At 44.8% G+C, this 19,313-nt stretch overlaps 2 protein-coding genes across 2 annotated transcripts in view; both read right to left on the bottom strand.

Moving 5' to 3' along the window:
• The window catches only part of wfikkn2a (info WAP, follistatin/kazal, immunoglobulin, kunitz and netrin domain containing 2a), a gene marked incomplete at both ends in the record, with an annotated part of 2,769 nt that extends 825 nt beyond the window's left edge, over positions 1 to 1,944 (bottom strand). Inside the window, 3 exons of the mRNA XM_083676755.1 lie at positions 1 to 382; positions 673 to 989; positions 1,729 to 1,944. The exon at positions 1 to 382 is cut by the window's left edge and continues 825 nt beyond it. Coding sequence (XP_083532881.1) covers positions 1 to 382; positions 673 to 989; positions 1,729 to 1,944 — 915 coding nt within the window. The remainder of the gene's footprint in view (positions 383 to 672; positions 990 to 1,728) is intronic.
• A 9,533-nt stretch (positions 1,945 to 11,477) lies between these two features.
• On the bottom strand, positions 11,478 to 18,536 carry ankrd40 (ankyrin repeat domain 40). The gene is made up of 5 exons (XM_083677006.1): positions 18,085 to 18,536; positions 17,490 to 17,638; positions 16,633 to 17,229; positions 15,979 to 16,160; positions 11,478 to 14,879 (listed from the first exon to the last, which is right to left on the bottom strand). Exons 1-5 carry the CDS (start codon positions 18,216 to 18,218, stop codon positions 14,736 to 14,738), a joined length of 1,206 nt encoding a protein of 401 aa, XP_083533132.1. The 5' UTR covers positions 18,219 to 18,536; the 3' UTR covers positions 11,478 to 14,735.
• Between the last annotated feature and the right edge of the window lie 777 nt (positions 18,537 to 19,313).

Here is a 19,313-nt window from a genome sequence, read left to right as displayed (position 1 = left end):
CAGGGGGAAGTGGGCCGCGACTGTGCCTCCCAGGTTCTTGGCGGTGCACGTGAAGATCCCCTCGTCCTGGGCCTGGGCGTTGTAGATGACCAGCTGACCGATGTTGGTGACCACCATGTTCCCCCGGACGTCGTTGGGTCTCATCACGGTGTTCTCCTTCCCTTCCAGCTGCTTCTCCCAGGTCACCTCCGGACGAGGCTTCCCCGACACCTCACACAGGAAGCTGGCCGTCTCACCCACAAACACCGCCAGCTGGGCAGGGCTGGTCAGCATCAGGGGAGGGTGGATGTCGGCGGGGGGCGTGGTCTCCAGGAGGGCGGTGGTGGGGCGGAGCGTGGTCTCCAACGGCAACGGGCTGGTGTTGGGCCAGGTGAGGTGGTACCTGCAGGTGTGAAGAAGGAAAGGTAAAAGATGAACTTCTTTTTTTTTTTTTTTTGCACATATCCTGTCCCAGGTATGTAATACAGACATAGTTACATAATGAAAACAACTTTTAATCCCCTGCCCATAAAAACAATGAGAGCTGAAGGAGTAACACCTCACGACTGTGTGTATTATAGCCTGATCACATCACAAAAGTCATTCCAAAGCTCCACCCTGTTGTCATGCCATGTAGACCGCAACCAAACCAACACCCAAAGCAGTTTCCATCCATAACAAGCTGAACGGTACCTGCAGGTGACCACAGAGATGGAGATCCCCTTGGAGCAGGCCTCCGCGTCCATGTAGCACTTGTTGTAGTAGGTCATCCCGTCCGAGGCGCAGGTGAAGTGGGGCTCCCTCTCGCAGCGGTCCCTGCACTTACACACGGGCTGGCCGTCCCAAATGTCGCACTCCGACCCCTGCTGGGTGCACATGAACTTGTCGCAGGTGGCGCCCTTGGGCATCCCCACGGGTCCCTTGTTGCCCTTGATGTCCAGGTAGCGCGCCGCCACGCAGCTCTTGTTGCCGCACACGTTGGGGCAGCACTTCTCGAAGGTCTCGCAGTCCTTGTGTTGAGGGAGGAAACGTGAGGGGTCACTGTGTGTGAGGGTTGACTGTGTAGCTGTTCGTAACTCATGAGGGGGAAATGCAGACGCTCTAATGACGTACAGTACCAGTGTGGACACACCTTGCCAAGAGTGTGCAAAGCTGTCACCAAAGCAAAAGGTGGCTACTTTGAAGAATCTAAAATATAAAACATATTCTGGTTTGTTTTTTTGTTTACTACATAATTCCATATGTGTTCCTTCATAGTTTTGATGTCTTCAATATTAATCTACAATGTAGAAAATAAAGAAAAAGCATTGAATGAGAAGGTGTGTCCAAACTTTTGACTGGTACTGTACACAAATCGAATGACTGTGTTTAGTAGCATAGCATAGTTGTTATTGTTGGGCTATCTATTGTGGGCTATCTACTTTAATGTGTTAGTTTTGAGTATTTCATCATGGATAGGCTATTGCAAGAATGTCTGGTCTTATGTTCGATTTTTCAAAGACACAAATGTTCCATTCAAGAAATACACTACATATCTTAAGCTAAGACAGCTTAATTTGTGATAAGTGGATGTCTATGAGTTTCAAGTTTACACATGTGATACAGAGAACGGAAAAATGCAAAAAAAAAAAAAAAAAAAAAGGTTGATGAGATGAATTTCTACACACAAATAGCAGCCTAATACAGTGGGCTAAGGTCCACTGGAGTCTTCAAAGATCCACCCTTCTATGCGGAGTGCATTCAACTCACCTGGTCGGATTCGCACTCACGCATGCAGGTGCTCATGGCGTCCACCCACAGGTTGGGGTTCATCTCGTTGGGGCACATGCCCGCATGAGAGTACACCACTTTGGGTACTAAGGACATGGGCATCGCCTTCACCCGACGACTGTCTATAATGAGAAGCAAGACGCAGAACTGTCCAAAGAGAAACCAAATCCATCTGGGAAACAGCATCCACCACATATCCAGCGCGTAAAGGAGCGGTCACACAGATCCTAAAGAAAAATAAAATCCGAGGTGCGTGGAAGTTTGTTTTGTTTCCTGATGCAAAAACTTTAAAATTGTTATTGATCAATAACAAACCAGAGGGAGAATGTTGTCAGAGTTAAAAAACGGCAGAAGGACGAGTGGTCATCCAGAGCGGAGTGTTGCTGTAGTAAAGAACTCCGCTGGTCGGCTGATCCACGTTTAATAGCCCTGAGAGATTAGGTAGCCGTACTTGAATCCTACTTACGATCTAACTACATGAATTTACAGTGGCTAGTCTACCCCCACAGCAAATCCGAGACGACTTACAGTTATGATGAACATATTAAAAAGTCCTCCAATACTTGAGACCACCACCAGCGAAATACCTGTGCGCTGCGTGCAAAGCGCTGCCACTGACACCTTTAACCCTTAGCAGGCGAAGTTGGTGCGAGACATCATTAGACTAAACAACAGGATTCTTTGTGAAGTTGAGACAGATCATACAGTACACGAGATACATTTTGTGATGATGAATGAATAGTAACTGTTATTGTTACTTTATTGAATGTATAGATAAGTAGGCAACTCTTTGTTATGAGTTGTTGACTGTTGAGTAACATGGACAATTGTTATGATAATATGGCACCTACCCCCACCCCGTCTCACCAGGCCAGTGAACTACATGTACAGGTAGTAGTGTAACCTTTTGTAATGAGGTAATACCTGAATAATACATGCCTTCGGAGGCAAAGCCTTCTCTTCGGGCCAGTAGTATCAGAATCTGAATCAGAATTCTGAATCAGAATCAGAATTCTGATGTCTTCCGGTCCACTCTGAATGCACAGTATCTCTTTTCAGAAGATGACACCAGTGCCAGGACCCACCCTCACCTTGGACCCCGTTATTTGTGTTGAACACTGGAGGTCGCTCAAACATCTTCCTCCCAAAGCACACAGACACTGAAAGACGGTGACTGTGAGGTGGAAAGACAATGTACAGTTATGTGTATGTGCCTTTACTACAGCTGATCTGATGCTGTACCTGCCACAGGACACAAATGGCACCTTTGCATAAGATTGCATTTGACTGCAGGTCTACAGAGTTAATTTGACACCATGAAGATTGACCGCAAAATAAAATCCAACCTTAAAAGAAAGGTCTTCACGCAAAAGAAAAGACCCTATTGAACCTTATTTTATTTTAGGACATTAAAGGAGTCTGGTCATGGTCTGGTATTTGTAGTAATATCCATGTGTCAATCTCTTTTTCCATACAAAAGGAGGGCAGAGTGGTCTGTCCAAGACTAATACATGGTCCAGAGTGGTGTGTGTGTAATATGCATGTGTAAATCTGTCTCCATACGGTATGTGCTTCCCAAGCTGAGCCCCTGCTGTGTCTCAAGAGGCCCAGTGCTCTGGGGATCTAACCCCAGTCTGAGGCAGGCCCTCGCTGGCCGGAACCTGCTGGTCACACACACACACGCTGACAGGTATGCACACAGACACACACACACACACACACACACACACACACACAGACTCAAGCACGCACGCACCCACACACACACACACACGTCATATGCACGCAGACACAGACACACTCACGCACGCACGCACGCCTGCACACACACACTGTTACACACCACCACCACCATCATCATCATCATCCTCATGAACGTATTAGCAATTCTCTCTGGCGTACACAGAGACTCAGACATATGGATTCAGCCATTTTGTGTTTTGATGCCTGCTCCCCAGTCACAGCTTTTCCCCTTCCACCCTTCACCCCTAGGAGGTTGCGACCCAGCATTCCCAGCACAGCCGACACATGAGGGACTGAATGCATGTCACATATTGAATAACGACTCGACCAGGACCCCACAAACCCCCGCCCCCCCGCCGCCGCCGGGCACTTTGACAGCTTCCCTGCCTTCAGCACATGTATTGTCTGCACACAGACCTTGACTTTGACCCTCTCTAAGAGCACTTGCAGTCTTTCTGAACCCCGTCCAAAACAAGTAACTGTTAATAGTGACTGTTATGGCCACTTGGTTAATGTTATCCAATCCCACTCAGGGTGTTCTCCAATCACAGTGGGGTGACTGGAAAATTAAAAACGTAACGTACACATTCTATAGGTTTTGGTTCTCTGTGTGTGTGTGTGTTTTGGAAAATTAAAAACGTAACGTACACATTCTATAGGGTTCTGTGTGTGTGTGTGTGTGTGTGTGTGTGTGTGTGTGTGTATGTGTGTGTGTGTGTGTGTGTGTGTGTGTGTGTGTGTGTGTGTGTGTGTGTGTGTGTATGTGTGTGTGTGTGTGTGTGTGTGTGTGTGTGTGCGTGTGTGTGTGTGTGTGTTTTGGCACGCACAAGGTGTTACATTACTATGACTCAATGTTCTGTGAAAATGTGAGCTTTCTTACCCTCCTTTCCCTTTTTGGGGGTTGAAAATAATCTTAAAATCGCCATATCCTGAATCACAAAGGTGCGATGAAGGCTATTCCAGATATCTAGTACATACCGATGATGATCACGAATGATTTGTCACAAGGAACTCAAACGCAGTAATAAAGCGAAAGCTTATTTGACTAGGTCTACTTGTCTTGGGTAGGGACAACTAAAACCTACCGTTGCAGGTGGTGTGATCTACAAAGGGTGACTTTTCCCTTTGAAGACACATCCGAATAATCACAGGACTGGCACAACCAGTTATTTCTCCTTGGGTCCCCCATTCACCAGAGTACTGTACATGGATATAACATTTTCAAACTTGCCAAGACAAGATTAGGGTGTATCAGTAGGCTTATCAATTGGTACTGTTCTGTGGGGAGAATGCCGGGGGAAATGGAGGATAGGTTAGTGTCAAATGAACCACAATGGACACATACAGTACCAGTCAAAAGTTTGGACACAAACTTGCCAAGAGGGTGCAAAGCTGTCATCAAAGCAAAAGGTGGCTACTTTGAAGAATCTAAAATATAAAACATATTCTGGTTTGTTTAACACTTTTTTGTTTACTACATAATTCCATATGTGTTCCCTCATAGTTTTGATGTATTCAATATTAATCTACAATGTAGAAAATAATACAAATAAAGAAAAACCATTGAATGAGAAGGTGTGTCCAAACTTTTGACTGGCACTGTATGTTGTGGGGAATTTACTGGAGTTCATGTTTAGACTTATACAACCATCCTGTGTGATCATATGTGTCGTGTTAGTGTATTACATAATGGTATGGCTAATCATATGACTGAATAATGTGTAGCTTTATACATACTTTGGGTCTGCTAGCACCACAGGGCCTGATTATGTACATGATCATCTCTCTGGTGTATCTGTATGTTCTGTCTTAACTGCCAAAGAATTCCGGAACACTCACCACCTAGAGTGCCAAGTGTTTTCGGTGGTATTTACCTAACAGCAATACTTTGATTGGCTACAAAATGAATAATTCATGCATTTTTGGTGAATAAAGTCACCCTTGACACTCTGGACTGTTGACAGTTTGGGCGACTTTATTCACCCTCTGCATTAAATTAGTTCATCGGTTGATGGTGGGATTGTCCTTGTAATAGGAGTTGCACTTAAATTGTCTTTGGCAACGACTGTACCACTTTCACAAACGTCCATGAATTCAAAGTTACAAACCACAGCTCCTACCCATGCACTCCCTCCCATTAGGGTACTGATGGGGAACTTCCACAGAGGGCGTTTGGCAAGGCCGTAAAATGCCAGAGGGGGTGGGGGTCCTCCGTTCTCAGAATCACCCTGGGTGGTGGAAACACAACATACCAAAAACCAAAACAAACACTGGTGCTTACACCCAAAAAAAAGACATGAGTGGGTCCCAGCCTCTAGTGGAAAAGCACCATGAGTGAGCTTACCCTGGTTGGGCCTTCCTCCGCCTGTCACTCCCACATACTGGGAAAAATACTTCACAGGCTTAGGGTCGGTGTTGGTGCTGACGTGAGGGGGCCAGGATCTAATCTGTCTCACACTCCCCTAATCAATGTCACAAGGTTTGTTTACCACAGTAGACCACATCGGACCATGTCTCCTCAACCAACCTAACCCCCCCCCCCCCACACACACACACACACACACACACACACACCTCTCTAAACTGCTCTTTGTGTGTCAGCTTCATCAAAGTGTCAATATTGAATGACCTTGACTGTTTGGTCTTAGGCATGGTCAACTCGTCATCCCTGTTGTAAGTCGCTTTGGATAAAGGCGTCTGCTAAATGCCGTAAATGTAAATGTAAAATGATGGAGTGGAGGGTAAACTTCTGAGAGATGGAGTTCTGGCTCATCGATATCGTGGATGTAGTAAAAGAGAGGTAAAATATTTTATTTCACCTGGGATGCCCTCTTTCACCAATATGATTTGTCGTACACAGGCACACCTAGCCAGGACAAGATTAGTTACAGTACATCATGAATAAACCCTTTAGAAGAACCCTTTAGAATTAGAATTTAAGAACTAAAGAACCCTTTAGAATTTGGAGATTGAAAACCCAAACCTCCCAGGGAGGTACTTATCAGTCAGACACCTCTGCGGACAATTAATGATGTCATGGAGGTGGGACTCCAAATGGAAAAAAGTTAAAAAGATTCATCAGATGTTGTCATATTTCCATTGGGTCGTCTGTAGTTTCATTATGTTTCCTTACCTTCACTACCAACTGCTACGGTATGTAAACAAAAAGTACACTGAAGAAATTAAAGTTAGGGGAGGGATGAAGAGAACGGATTTGGAAACTGTTCCGCAAAGTTATCGCCAAAGGAAGTGTAAGGTCAATCAGGTGTTTCAGGCGACCTGTCGTGTCAGACAAAGCAGACCAGGGTTTACTCTTCAGCTGGACCTTATGAATAAGTAATAACACATGACTGAGTTTAAGCACATCTGAGATGGTTCTCAGTGGGGTGGGTCTCAGTCTAGTCTAGGACAACCCTACCAGTGGAGGCTGGTGGAGGCAGAAATTGGAGGACGAGCTCATTGCAATGCATGGAATGGAATGAGGAATGGTATAAAACGTGTTTAATACCATTCCTCATTCCATTCCATGCATTACAATAACCCCGTCCTCCGATTTCTACCTCCACCGGCCTCTCCTGGACCATGCCTACTTTTCAACAACAAGGTTAGGAAAAACTCAAGGCCCCAGCTATGAATCCATCACTTAAAATCCAGAAACGATTCCCCCTGATCTGTTAATGAAGTACTGTCTTACGTAATCTCTGGGAACACACAATACGGCCTTTCTAACATCTGGTTCCCACTGTGATGTACGTCCACCACTAGAACCCAGCAGAGAACAGGGGGTTTAGTGTATGGCGTGGTGCCAGGTGGTGACACATTTCCGCGCAAGTGACGCATTTCTTTTACAATGTTGTACTGTATGTGCATTTCTTTTTTTGCAACAGATAAGCAGCTCTATAGATTTCTGCAGCTTTGCTTGTTATCCCTCGGAGAGGGGCACAGAATGCGCCGAAAGCAAAGGGCCACATTCCAAACCGTCACCTGTGGTGCTTGCGAGTAATGTCACCATCTGCCTCAGTTCCTCTGTGGAAGGTTTTACGGCCTAAAATGCTCTTGGGATCCCAGAGAGGCGAGAGCGCTCTGCCCGCGTCCCCGACTGAGAAGTGGGGGGGGGGGGGCTGGGTAAAAAAAAACAATGAAGGTGTTATGACTGCTCATAAGCTTATTAGGGCGTCTGACACCGGGACAAAGGAGAGGGACGCGTCCAGCCACTGCAGCGCCCTAAGCTGATTCCTAGACCCAGACCGAGTGAGGGAGGCTAGACACAAGGCTGGACACACAGTGCACACAGGACACACGGACACACACACACACACACACAGGCAGAATACATGTATGTGTGTATGAAGGATGCACATTTACATACAGTACACAGCAAGGATTTAGGAGAGAGGAGCGCGCCCGCACACGCACACGCACACACGCACACACACACACACACACACACACACACACACACACACACAGCTATCGGTCACTCTCCATAATAACAGTCTGTTGTAACACATGTTGTAACACATACAACACATGTTATTGCGCAACAACTGCCTCGCTCCTGTGTCAGTGGATCAAGCCTTAAAACATCTGTTGACCACATGAGGAATATTTTCTTTACTTTGCAAATAAGGTTATGGGCTTCACACACATCCGGGGGGATGTGAGATAACAACCTACTCTCTGTTTGTGTTCTTTAAACTCGGAGAACATAATAACATTCTTGCACTCTCGAAGCATGTCTTTTTTGGAACATTTCAACACTTACAAGGCACAAACGCAGGTCAAGGGTGTAAAGACGGGCTGAAGTCACAGCTGTGTGTTCTGACTGTAAAAGTAGGTTAAAATGATTGTGCTGTAGTTGTCAGTGTTAATAGCCAAAAGACCAATTGTTCTAATATACATGGTTACATATATTATTTACACATAAATACATCAAACTTAATGTCAAATGTAGGCCACAGCTTATGAGGTGAAATCTATGAAGAATTTGGAGTAGACTGTAATTGATAGTTGAAGTTCAAGCTTCCTGCCGGTCACCTGTGAGAATGTTCAGATCTGGTATTTTGTTTTTGTGACCTGATGCCCACCTATGCAAGAGGAAGTCCAACTAGCCGATAGCCTTGCTGTTCTCTGGCCAGGTGTAGGGTAGTATACATTTCATCACATTGACAACATGCCACATTTTCACTTAATAAAGGGATATGAAAATATGGCATTTTTGACTATGGCTAGCAAAAACACAGCAACAATGCACGATTTCCTGCTTCAAACCTTGAGTGTATTGGATTATGCATACTACCCAACACCTGGTCAGAAAACAACAAGGCTATTGGCTAGTACTACTTCCTCCACAGGCTGAGGTCACAAAAACAAAATGCCAGATCTTAACATTCTCACAGGTGACCGGCAGGAAGCTTGAACTTCAACTTTTAATTCCAATGAACCAGCTTTAACTCAATGGTTTTTGTTTTCAGATTGGGTTCACCATTTAGAAAGTAGAATATTTTTTTAAACATACACCACTATTTCACAACTTCAGAAGAATTGGAAAAAAACCCAGTGTCAAAATAAAGTACTCATGTGTAGTATTTGGTCGACAGTCCTTTGCATGCAAGTCTGCGACCCATTGACCCCACCAGACACTGGGTATGTTCTTTGGTGATGCTCTGCCAGGCCTGTACTGCAGCCATCTTCAGTTGTTTGTTTTGAGGTCTTTTTACCTAAAAAATTAAATGCATGTTCAATTGGATTTAAATCTGAAGATTGACTTGGCCAATCAAGAACTTTCCGCTTTTTGGCCCTGAAAAACTCTCAAGTTGCTATGGCAGTATGTTTGGGGTCATTGTCTTAATGTGTGATGAAGAACCATCCAATGAGTTTGGAGACATTTGCTTGTACTCGAGCAGACAAGATGTATCTGTACACTTCAGAACACATTCAGCAGTCAGCAGTAACATCATCAAGTTAGCCAGTTCTTGTGGCAGCTATACATGCCCAAACCAATCACTCTGTTACATGATACTATTAATCAGATCTGTCCACAAGACCCTTTTCCACACCTTTGAAGGTACTTTTTAGCAAACTGTAACCTGACCATCCTTTTTGAGGATAACTAGTGGTTTGCACCTTGCAGTGTAGCCTCTGTAGTTCAGCTAGTGACGTAGTCTGCGGATGGTAGTCTCTGGCACATTCACCCCTACCTCCTGGAGAGTGTTCCTGGATCTGTGAGAGTTGTTTTGGGGTTTTTCTTAATTATGGAGAGCATTCTTCAGTCATCCACAGTAGAAGTCCTTCCTGGCCTGCCGGCCCATTTGCGATTGCTGAGCTCACCAGTGCCTTTTTTTCTTTCTTTTTAATGATGTTCCAAACTGTTGATTTTGGCAAGCCCAAGGTTTTGGCTATGTTTCTGACAGTTTTTTCTCTCTCCAGATTTTCCAGTCTAATAATAGCTCCCTTGACTTTCCCTGACACCTCTTTGGTCCTAATGTTGACTGACATCAACGTCAGTGTGATTTAAATTCAATTTAACATGTGTTTCATTTCCTGTTGATAGGCAAAGATACCTAAAAACAAACAAGATTCTCAGCTTTAATTCAATGGGTTTTTTTCAGATTGGGTTCACCATTTAGAAAGTACAACATTTTTAAAACATACTCCCGCTATTTCAGGGCTCCAAAAGTATTGAAAAAAAAATTGGGTTGTATTTGGTCGATAATCTCTATTCTCTGGTGATGCTCTTCCAGGCCTGTACTGCAGCCATCTACAGTTGCTGTTTGTTTTGTTTAGTTTCTTTTTGCCTAAAATCTTTGAATCAGGAAACGAAATGCATGTTTAATTGGATTTAAATTTCTGATATTTCACCCTCAGTCGCTTCCTTGACTTTCATTGGTCCTTTGGTCCTCATGTTGAAAAACACCAATAGAAAACTCCAAAGGCAGATGCAAAGCCTAGAATCAATACTAGACATTGACAGCTCTCTTATGCCTGCACAAATGATGTGACGGAACACACCTGCTTAACCACAAACACCTGTCAAGCCAATTTTCCAATACTTTTGGTGCCATGAAATAGGGCGACTATATATAAAAAGGGTTGTAATTTCTAAATGGTGAAACAAATCTCAACAAAAAAAGACATTGACTTAAAAGCTGAGAATCTCCACTTTAACCTCATAGTTGTTTGATTTCAAATCCAAACTGTTGGGAGTATAGAGCTAAAAGAAGACAAAATGCTTCCTCTTTCCAATACTTATGAAGGGCACTGTACATAGCGAACAGCCAATTTGTTCACCTACATTTTGAACAGTTCCTTTTGGCTCCAGTTGTTTTCAGACCTGACACTCTTGTGCTGGAGGAAGCAGACACAGCTGTGTTTCCTGTGGCTTCAGCCAGAGGACAGGAAGGACCATCTGACCAGAGAGGTCATATCCATCCATCTCTCTATTCATTCATCCATCCATCCATCCATATCTCTATTCATCCAGCCATCCCTATGGGACCTTACCAGTCAAAAAGGCTAACAAGATAAACAATTCATAAGCAATTTGTAAAGCTTGCTCGATGCAATACACATTAGATTCAACAGACCATTAAGTAGCTAAGCTAATCTATTAAGGTTTATTAAATCTTACTTTTGAACGTCGGATGAATATAGTTAATAATGTTCTTAAGATCTAGAACACAGTATCTTGAGAGGCAAAGTACACAGTTTCACCTCAGTGTTAGCATGGTTTATCTATGACAACATTGACTGTACTACTCCCTCTGCTGGCTCACAGCAGAACATGCTTTCCATTTAATTGACCCCCTTCCTTTCATGAAACACCCAGCGAGGTCCACTTCAGAGAACAATAAAGAATGTTCAAGTTATCCACCATGCTTTATCAAAGAACAGGTACAGGTCGTCAGAACTCAACACAGGTTAAAACAGTGCCTAAGTAATTTATGAAAGTACACAGGACATATAAAAATATCAGACTCTGAATGCATAGGTTAAGTCAAACTGTATTCCTCTAGAACATGAGCAGTAAATCAGTACATCGTTAGTTAGTCATCGGTTTTTTCTCACAGAACCAGGGAAGATTCTAGAATCCCAACACGGGCGCTCTCAACCAATGGGCACAAAGTGGCCAGAGTTGTATCAACATCGCACTCAGCTTTCTCAAACCAAGCACCTCCCGTGGCATCAGAACATCACTTTATAAAGCATTCAACATGGTTAAAGGAACACACAAGGATCACTCTCCGATAGTCCATTTCACACTTTCGCTGTCTTTCTCCTCAGTATTTCCATATTACACGCTTCCCGTTCCCAAAGTGGTGGTCTGTGCACTTGGTTTCATCTTGGCTGCCGTATGCCACACATTTCTCCCCCCCCCACATCCCCCCCCCCCCCCCCATAGATGAACGGACCTCCTGTATACGCCTAGGCATGGATACAAACAGAAGAAATAGGCCTAGCTTGTTAAAAAATAAAATAAAATACAAACTGATAAAAATATATATATAATAAAACATACTAATACAGTCAAGAGCTTTAGGTACACATTGTAACGGTTAACAATTACTGCCTTGTTAGTAACTGTTGATTGAGTATAAGTCCTGTAGTGGAGACCTACTGCACTGGGGCCAGTTTCTACAAACGTTTTCTAGTTTAAGTAGTACTTATGTTCTCCCGACAACCTGGCCGCAAAGCTGCAAGAGAGTAACAATTGTAAACATCCATGTCTGCAGGTGAATCTTGTGTGCGTGAACGAACGGAATTCCTTAAATGAAGGAAGAGATAAAGTACTACTTTAGCTACAAAGCATTTGGGGAATTTACCCCTGATTACCTTAGAATAACCAGCATGGAGAAGTGATAGCACATGTTAGGATCATAGTCATCTTGATGAACTGTGGTCATGACAAAAGCAACATAAAGTATTTCTTAGATCGTACATCATTCCAGCTGTGTGGCTATGAATATGTCCAGTACTCTCTGAGTACAAAGTTGATTCAATTACTAGTTGTAAAGCATTTTAAACAGTAATATTTCCAATAAATGTATTTTCAAACGTTTTCAAGATCAACATTTGTACATCGTCAATTGTACCCTAAAATTAAGCAGCAAACACCATAGATTTTCAAAAATCAAATGTCAGTTGGTTTAAACCTGAGAACCCAACCCATACATAGCTAGCTAGCATGTTAACATTTGATTAATTAAATTAAATTTAGTTCAAATGTAGCTTTAACTCTAAAAAAAAATGTATAAAGTTTTCCCACCGCAAAAGTTCAAATCTATACACTGGTATGACACAATAAACCATTTGAAGAAAACTGATTGGGAGTAATCTTACGGAAGCGCTAAAGCAAAAACATCATGAATCATAAACAACCGTCTCATCATCTCGTCCTTTGCTACATCTTTCTGCCCTTTCTTCTCAAATCGAAAACAAAGTTCATACAGCGATTAAAAAAAAAACAGAAACACATTTCCGACTTTGATAGTCTATTCTGGACAACCTATCTTGCTGGCTATAATCGGTATTTTATTTGGTTTCGATCTAATCACAGTAAATGGAAGTATCTTAACGGAACTAATACAGGGAAGGCTAAAACAAACCCACTTTAGGGGAATCTCAACCGCCGTTGTGCTGGGACACCATTTTCCCTAAAGTGCACTGAGGGTTATCTGCGTCAATTAAGAACACCAATGAATTTAAATAATAATTCACAGTTGAGAGTGTCTAAATATTATACCGAATAACTGTCAGGTTGAAAGAACTACTCGCACAAACCAAAAGTGGAAGGCAAACAAAGTGTAGAAAACAAACCCATTGTTCCTGCCCTGAGCAAATACACATTTCCATAAAATAAAACATTTCTAAATTAGTCACGTTTTGGTTAACCTAGTAAACATTGTCTAACTAGAAGCACATATTAAATACTTTATTTTCACAGAGCAGGAGCAATGATTGTTTTTCACCAGAGCAGGTTTGATTGAATTCCAGAGCAGGTCAATGGCGCTACAATAGCATCTGTTAAAAGGCTGTTATCTCAAATCAAGATAGTTCTTTAAGAAACAGAGCCAATGTCTTAACATGGAGGAAAGCTGTAGCTTCCATGTGCTTAACGAGCACAATTAAAAAGGTCCACTAAATCAATGACACAATTCTCAACTGGTGGGACTGTCCTCCACTCCCCCTATGATTATTGAACCTCGATGCAAAGGCAACAACAGCATACATATTTTGATCAGGCATCTGCCTACAAATAAACAGTCAGGGTGACAAAGGACAACCTTTGAAGGACAGGGAGTAAGACTTATGTGTATACTATGTGTGTAACAGCATGAGTGTGTGTGTGTGTGTGTGTGTGTGTGTGTGGTGTTTGTGTGTATGCCAGTTGGAACATCTGCCCCCCCCCCCATAATGTTCCCTAAAGCAAGCTCTATTCCTACATGTTGCTGTGTACATTGTACGAAGCCGCCTATGGTGGACTGATAAGAGTATATCAGGAAGAGCTATTCAAATTTCTGCTCTTGTGACATCTTGCTCTTATCTCTTGGTCCACAAGCATAGTCCACCACAGTCTATGTATGGCTAAAACACAGTCCCTATACAGTATGGCTAACGCACAGTCCCGTGTAAAAGTCCAGCCATCGAGGAAGACAGGCCACTGCTCCTTCAAAACCAATGTTCCACTGTAGCCTGACTCAACACAAACTACAGAGGGAGGAGAAAGAGAAGGAGAGAGAGAGAGAGAGAGAGAGAGAGAGAGAGAGAGAGAAAGAGAGAGAGAGAGAGAGAGAAAGAGAGAGAGAGAGAGAGAGAGACCCAAATACTTCAGCACATAACTGAGGACACCATGCATGAATAATCGGTTAGTGCTGGTCGGGTACACAGACTGGTGGGAGGGCGAGCAGAGCCGAGGAGGAGGAGGAGGAGGAGGAGGAGGAGGAGGAGGAGGAGGAGGAGGACAATAGCTACAGAACTGAACTGTTGGGAAATGAACCGTAGAACGCTGGCTAAACGACACTGAATCAACAACTGAATCAAATCGAATACTAACGACAGCTATCGGAGCCCGAGGGGAGGGAGCCTCCGAGGGGAGGGAGCCCGAGGGGAGGGAGCCTCCGAGGGGAGGGAGCCCGAGGGGAGGGAGCCTCCGAGGGGAGGGAGCCTCCGAGGCGCGGCCGGTTGGCCGGTGGCAGCGAAGGGTCCACGTCAACAGTACGCGTCACTGTCTCCGCCGCGCGGGGCTAGTAGGTGAGCCTGGAGGCCTTCATGTTGTAGCAGGGTCTGTCGGTGAGGCTCCCCGGGCCGGACAGCAGAGACAGGCCCTCAGCCTTCTCCAGGACCACCTCCAGCTCCTGGAAGTCCTGCAGTCGCGCCACGTCCTTGTCCTATATTGGGGGGCGGGGGGGGAGGGGGGCACAGAAATGTCATGAATGCCCAGGATCATCAGATACTGGGTGTGGGAGGGGAAAAGTGCGTCAAGGAAGACTAAATTAGACCTTTTGGATTAGTATACCGTATGTGGGAGAGAGTTGATGTATATGCATGAGTCAGGCAGGGAAGGGAATCAACAGGGGCCTTCTAAAAAGAAGACACAATGCCCACATAACTGCCATCACAGGGGACAAAAACGCTCACTAGTTAGTATTGCCAGTAGGGCAACCTATATCAACCTATATCAACCTATATCAACCTATATCAACCTATATCAACCTATATCAACCTCGTGTTCTACCATGTCAGTGAGGACCCTCAAAATGCCTCAGAATATTAGAGGGCATGCAAATGTTTGCTTACCCAGAGTCATGCGCATGCGCATGTGTGCATGTTGTCACATGAGGAACAAGTCAAGTGTGAGTGTACTGGCAGTGCATTGCACAGGATGATAGCTTCCCTCGACTGGGTGGATGACATTCCTTCATCTACCACTCTGTTCAATCAACACCTCCCAAAATATGGCCGGGTCTGTGCTTCCAGAACACTGTGGCTCTTCATGAGATCACACGCCAATTTACTACGAACAGCCTGAAGAATTTGGAATTGTCAATTTTTCCCCCCCCAGATAAAAAACACTCTTGTCAACCAAATGGTACATCATGTACTAGTCTCACAGTGCACTGTGAGGGCCTATGAGGTGTCTAGGAGTGTGTCCTTCATCCTTCATTACCAGTGTCTTGCCCTTCCCTACACAGTCCAGTGAGCTGACCACTGTGGTGGAAACGCAGCCGGAGAGGGATCAGTGCTACTGCTCAGCCAATGTTAAAAAAACATTGACAAGGCGACCCACAACATCACACTTCTAAAAGGTGTGTGTGAGAGGTGAGGGGGGGGGCTGTGTGTGTGTGTGTGTGTGTGTGTGTGTGTGTGTGTGTGTGTGTGTGTGTATTCTGTACCTTTCTGAAGCATGGTTTTGGTTGCAAGTGTGTGTGTGTGGTTACCTTTCTGAGCATGGTGTTGGGCAGCTTGCAAATGTGTGTGTGTGTGTACCTTTCTGAGCATGGTGTTGGGCAGCTTGCGGATCTTCTCCACGTGCTCGGCGCCGATGTCCAGCTCCCTGCAGCAGACCCGGAGCAGGGACCGGTACGTCAGCTCCTGCCGGTCCAGCTCCACCTCGATGAAGTCGTTCTCCCGCGCGTTCGGGTTCTGGATCCGCACCTTCAGAACCAACTCTGAGAGAGACCAGGAAATAATAATGTGTCAATATATCAGATACAGAAACCTCAGTGTATGAGATACACTGGTGAGGCACAAAGGGGGGGGGGGAACGTTTTCAAACTGAAATGAGTGTTGTTACTGAACATGCTAGTGAGGTAGTGACTGTTAAAAAACAACAACAACAACAACAACAACAACAACAACAACAACAACAACAACAACTAGAACAATCTACAGTTTTGTGCCCACTGAACCCTGGACAGGTGAGTAAAGAATTAATTAGAGGGGAAACAGCAACAAATATCTGATCAAAGCGCACGCTTTTTTGGACAACTCTGAAATGTAGAGTAAGGGCAATTTATCAAATTCAGAAGAAAAAAAAAAAGGTTCATTTCAAAACCAGAGGCCAAAATGTCTCAAAACAATGCCTGATCGAGAGACACTTTTTGCATGTAAACCCATCAAATCCAAGAGTGGCTTTCTTACCTTGCACGTTGACAGGGAATGTACTGGTGAAGAAAAATGGCTGGAAGGCCGGCATAGAGCCCCCGGCCTGACCACAGTTGAGCTGCTGGGGGATGGACTGTTGCCTGGTCACGGTGGGGTTAGCGTTAGCCACCTGGGCCTGGCTGCTACTGCTGGTGGTGCTGGGGCTCGGGGAGGGGAGCGGAGGCGAGCACACGGGCCCGTTGTGGCTCACCGAGGACGGGTACTCCCCGTGGTTGACCAGGTGAGGCTCCACGGAGAGGTCCATAGGCAGGGCTCCGTTGACGGCGTGGGAGGCGGGGCCGGACGACACGCCGTTCTGCTCCGCCGTGGGAATGAAGGCCGCCTCTCTGGGGCTCTGGGGGTCGCCGAGGAGGCTCTGCGGTGGCTGTGGCTCGTGGGTCGGGGAGAGGGAGGCCGGGCCACTGAGGGGGTCTTCAGAGTGGTCTCCCCCGTTGCCGTTCTGGGTGAAGTGAGACGTCAGTAACAGCTCAGCCTTGTTATCCATCTTGCTGTACATGAAGGGCGGGTTGGACAGGTAGTTTGGGATGATTGGCAGCTCAGATTCCTTGATCTCAGGCACTTCCTCCTCCTCAACTGTTAAAAACAAGAGGCGTCATTTTTAGAGTGTCAACAACTGATCGAGCACTCTGTAAAGACCTCATCCACTCTGTAAAGACCTCATACACTCTGTAAAGACCTCATCCAACAGCTCCACGCTCAAGCTGCCCCGGTGCATTGATCGATCTAAGACCTGCTCACACATTAACCATGCAAAGTAAACAGCATGAGAGATCTGAGGTGAGTGTAAAAACGTTATCTTCAAATTAGGCCTACTGAAAACATGTTGTGCCTACCTCCCAACAGCCTTCTGATTTCTGGCTTGGAGGTTAACTGGACGGCCAGTTCATCTTTAGCAGTGAGGATTTCTTGGTCAGCACCTGAGTTCAGCAGGTACGACACCACCTGTTTGTGGTTTCGCTTGCATGCCCAGTGCAAACATGTCCTGGAAAAGGAGACAAACACATTTATAAATTAACTAATTCAAGTGAATTCATCCAGGTCTATGAAGACGCTAATCCATGATGTTGTTGTTGACTTAAGAAGACTTGAGGAAATCTTAACCACTACCATTAATAGCTGGTTATGGATCTCTAAGAAGAGCTCGGAAGTGGAGTTGGTGCAGACCAGAACAAAAATAACTTCTCTAAAACAGACCCATTTGACCACACAGCTGCGACTATTCGCTGGTTGCATCACAGGTCGTTAACAGTATTAAAGAAGTCTGCTGGTTAATTGGACAACATGATGTCTTTTTAACAGGCCACTCTCCGAACAAGTCACAGGTCAGGTATTATTCTCCAATAAACGTGGATCATTACTTCTTTAGCCAAGCCAGCAGACAATGTCTCGTTTGTTTCCCTTTTTTTTCCAAGCAGTAGAAACACTTACCATCCGTTTATTTCATTCTGAGAGTTGACATTCACGCCGCTCTCCACTAAGGTCCGGACCTCGTCGATGTCTCCGATCGCAGACGCCTCTCTGAGCCGCTCCTGCAGTTCCTTATCCAGCGATGTCGTTGACATGTTTAACTAATTACTACCGTAACGAGATCATAGGAGAAAACAATGACGTTTCGTCTAAGCTGTTAAATATTAACTCTGCCTAGTATTAGCTGCACAATTGTACTAAAAATAGCCGGCGACAAGGAGTCTGTTGTTAGCCAACTAGCTAGCCTGGCAGTTAGCTAGCTTGCTGGTTAGCTAAACGCGTTGGCTAGGAAGTAGTTTATTTTCGTTGATAATTGCACGGGGATAATTGTTCTCAGAGGACAAAATCAATTATCAACAATAACCTCACTCGTATATGATCAATATGCACTTCTCCGGTCAGTACTGCATGAAGTAAAAAGTCAATCACGTTGTTGTCAAGGCTCCGACGGTGCGCTGTCAACTACTCCTCCCATTTCGGGGGGCAGTTTTGAGTGTAACAACACTGGGAAGAAGAAAGTTTAGTTCCTCCCTAGAAAGTCAAGCCACGCTTCCAGGCAGTTTTCATTTAGCTGATTCTAGAGTGGTCAACAAGTCCAAGTCAAGTCTCTAGTATTTGGAAGTGTTGAGCCAAGTCAATTTAGTCCCTTTTCAGCTATGTCACTCAATAACACTATTAACTGTACAGTTGTTAATAGTGTTATTGAGTGATACAATTTGTCTTCATAATTTATTTATTTTTGTGCAGGTATCTTCTGCTGTGGTCTTGAGAGGCAGGCATTTTCTCTGGTGGTCATGTGAAGGGCAGATGGTTTGGGCCGTGAGCCCTGAGCCTAGCTCTCACCTGCTCCACTAGGATAAGGGACAAAGTACACTTAGATAGTGTAGTGTATAGGAATCAGGGACAGACTGGGACAACAAAACGGCCCTGGACTCTCAGCCGACGCGGGGATGTTGCAATGTACCTTTTCTGAGGACAGTAAGTAGTGGGGGAGAAGCAACTGCAGAAGACCTGTCACAGGTCTACAGTGCTCTTCTGTGAAGTGAGGTATCTTATCAGCAGTTAAGTAGCTGTTATCAGTCATCTTTGTAAGAACATATAACATGCCCAGGAAAATGATCAAAGGGTGAGTTAACTTTGAATTACAGGTTTATGTTGCCTGTGTAATCCTAATGTGATGCAGTTAGCTA

This window comes from Argentina silus (genome assembly GCF_951799395.1).
Source record: "Argentina silus genome assembly, chromosome: 9".
NCBI lineage: Eukaryota > Metazoa > Chordata > Actinopteri > Argentiniformes > Argentinidae > Argentina > Argentina silus.
This window is presented reverse-complemented; position numbering and strand designations above follow the sequence as displayed.

Bases quoted from the DNA above. Each gene is read 5' to 3' on its own strand.
- ankrd40 (XM_083677006.1), bottom strand. From the start codon at position 18,218: ATGTCAACGACATCGCTGGATAAGGAACTGCAGGAGCGGCTCAGAGAG. The intron at 17,230-17,489 runs GTAGGCACAACA...TGTTTTTAACAG, and splicing joins AATCAGAAGGCTGTTGGGAG to TTGAGGAGGAGGAAGTGCCT. The intron at 14,880-15,978 runs GTACACACACAC...CCCCCAATATAG, and splicing joins CCAACACCATGCTCAGAAAG to GACAAGGACGTGGCGCGACT.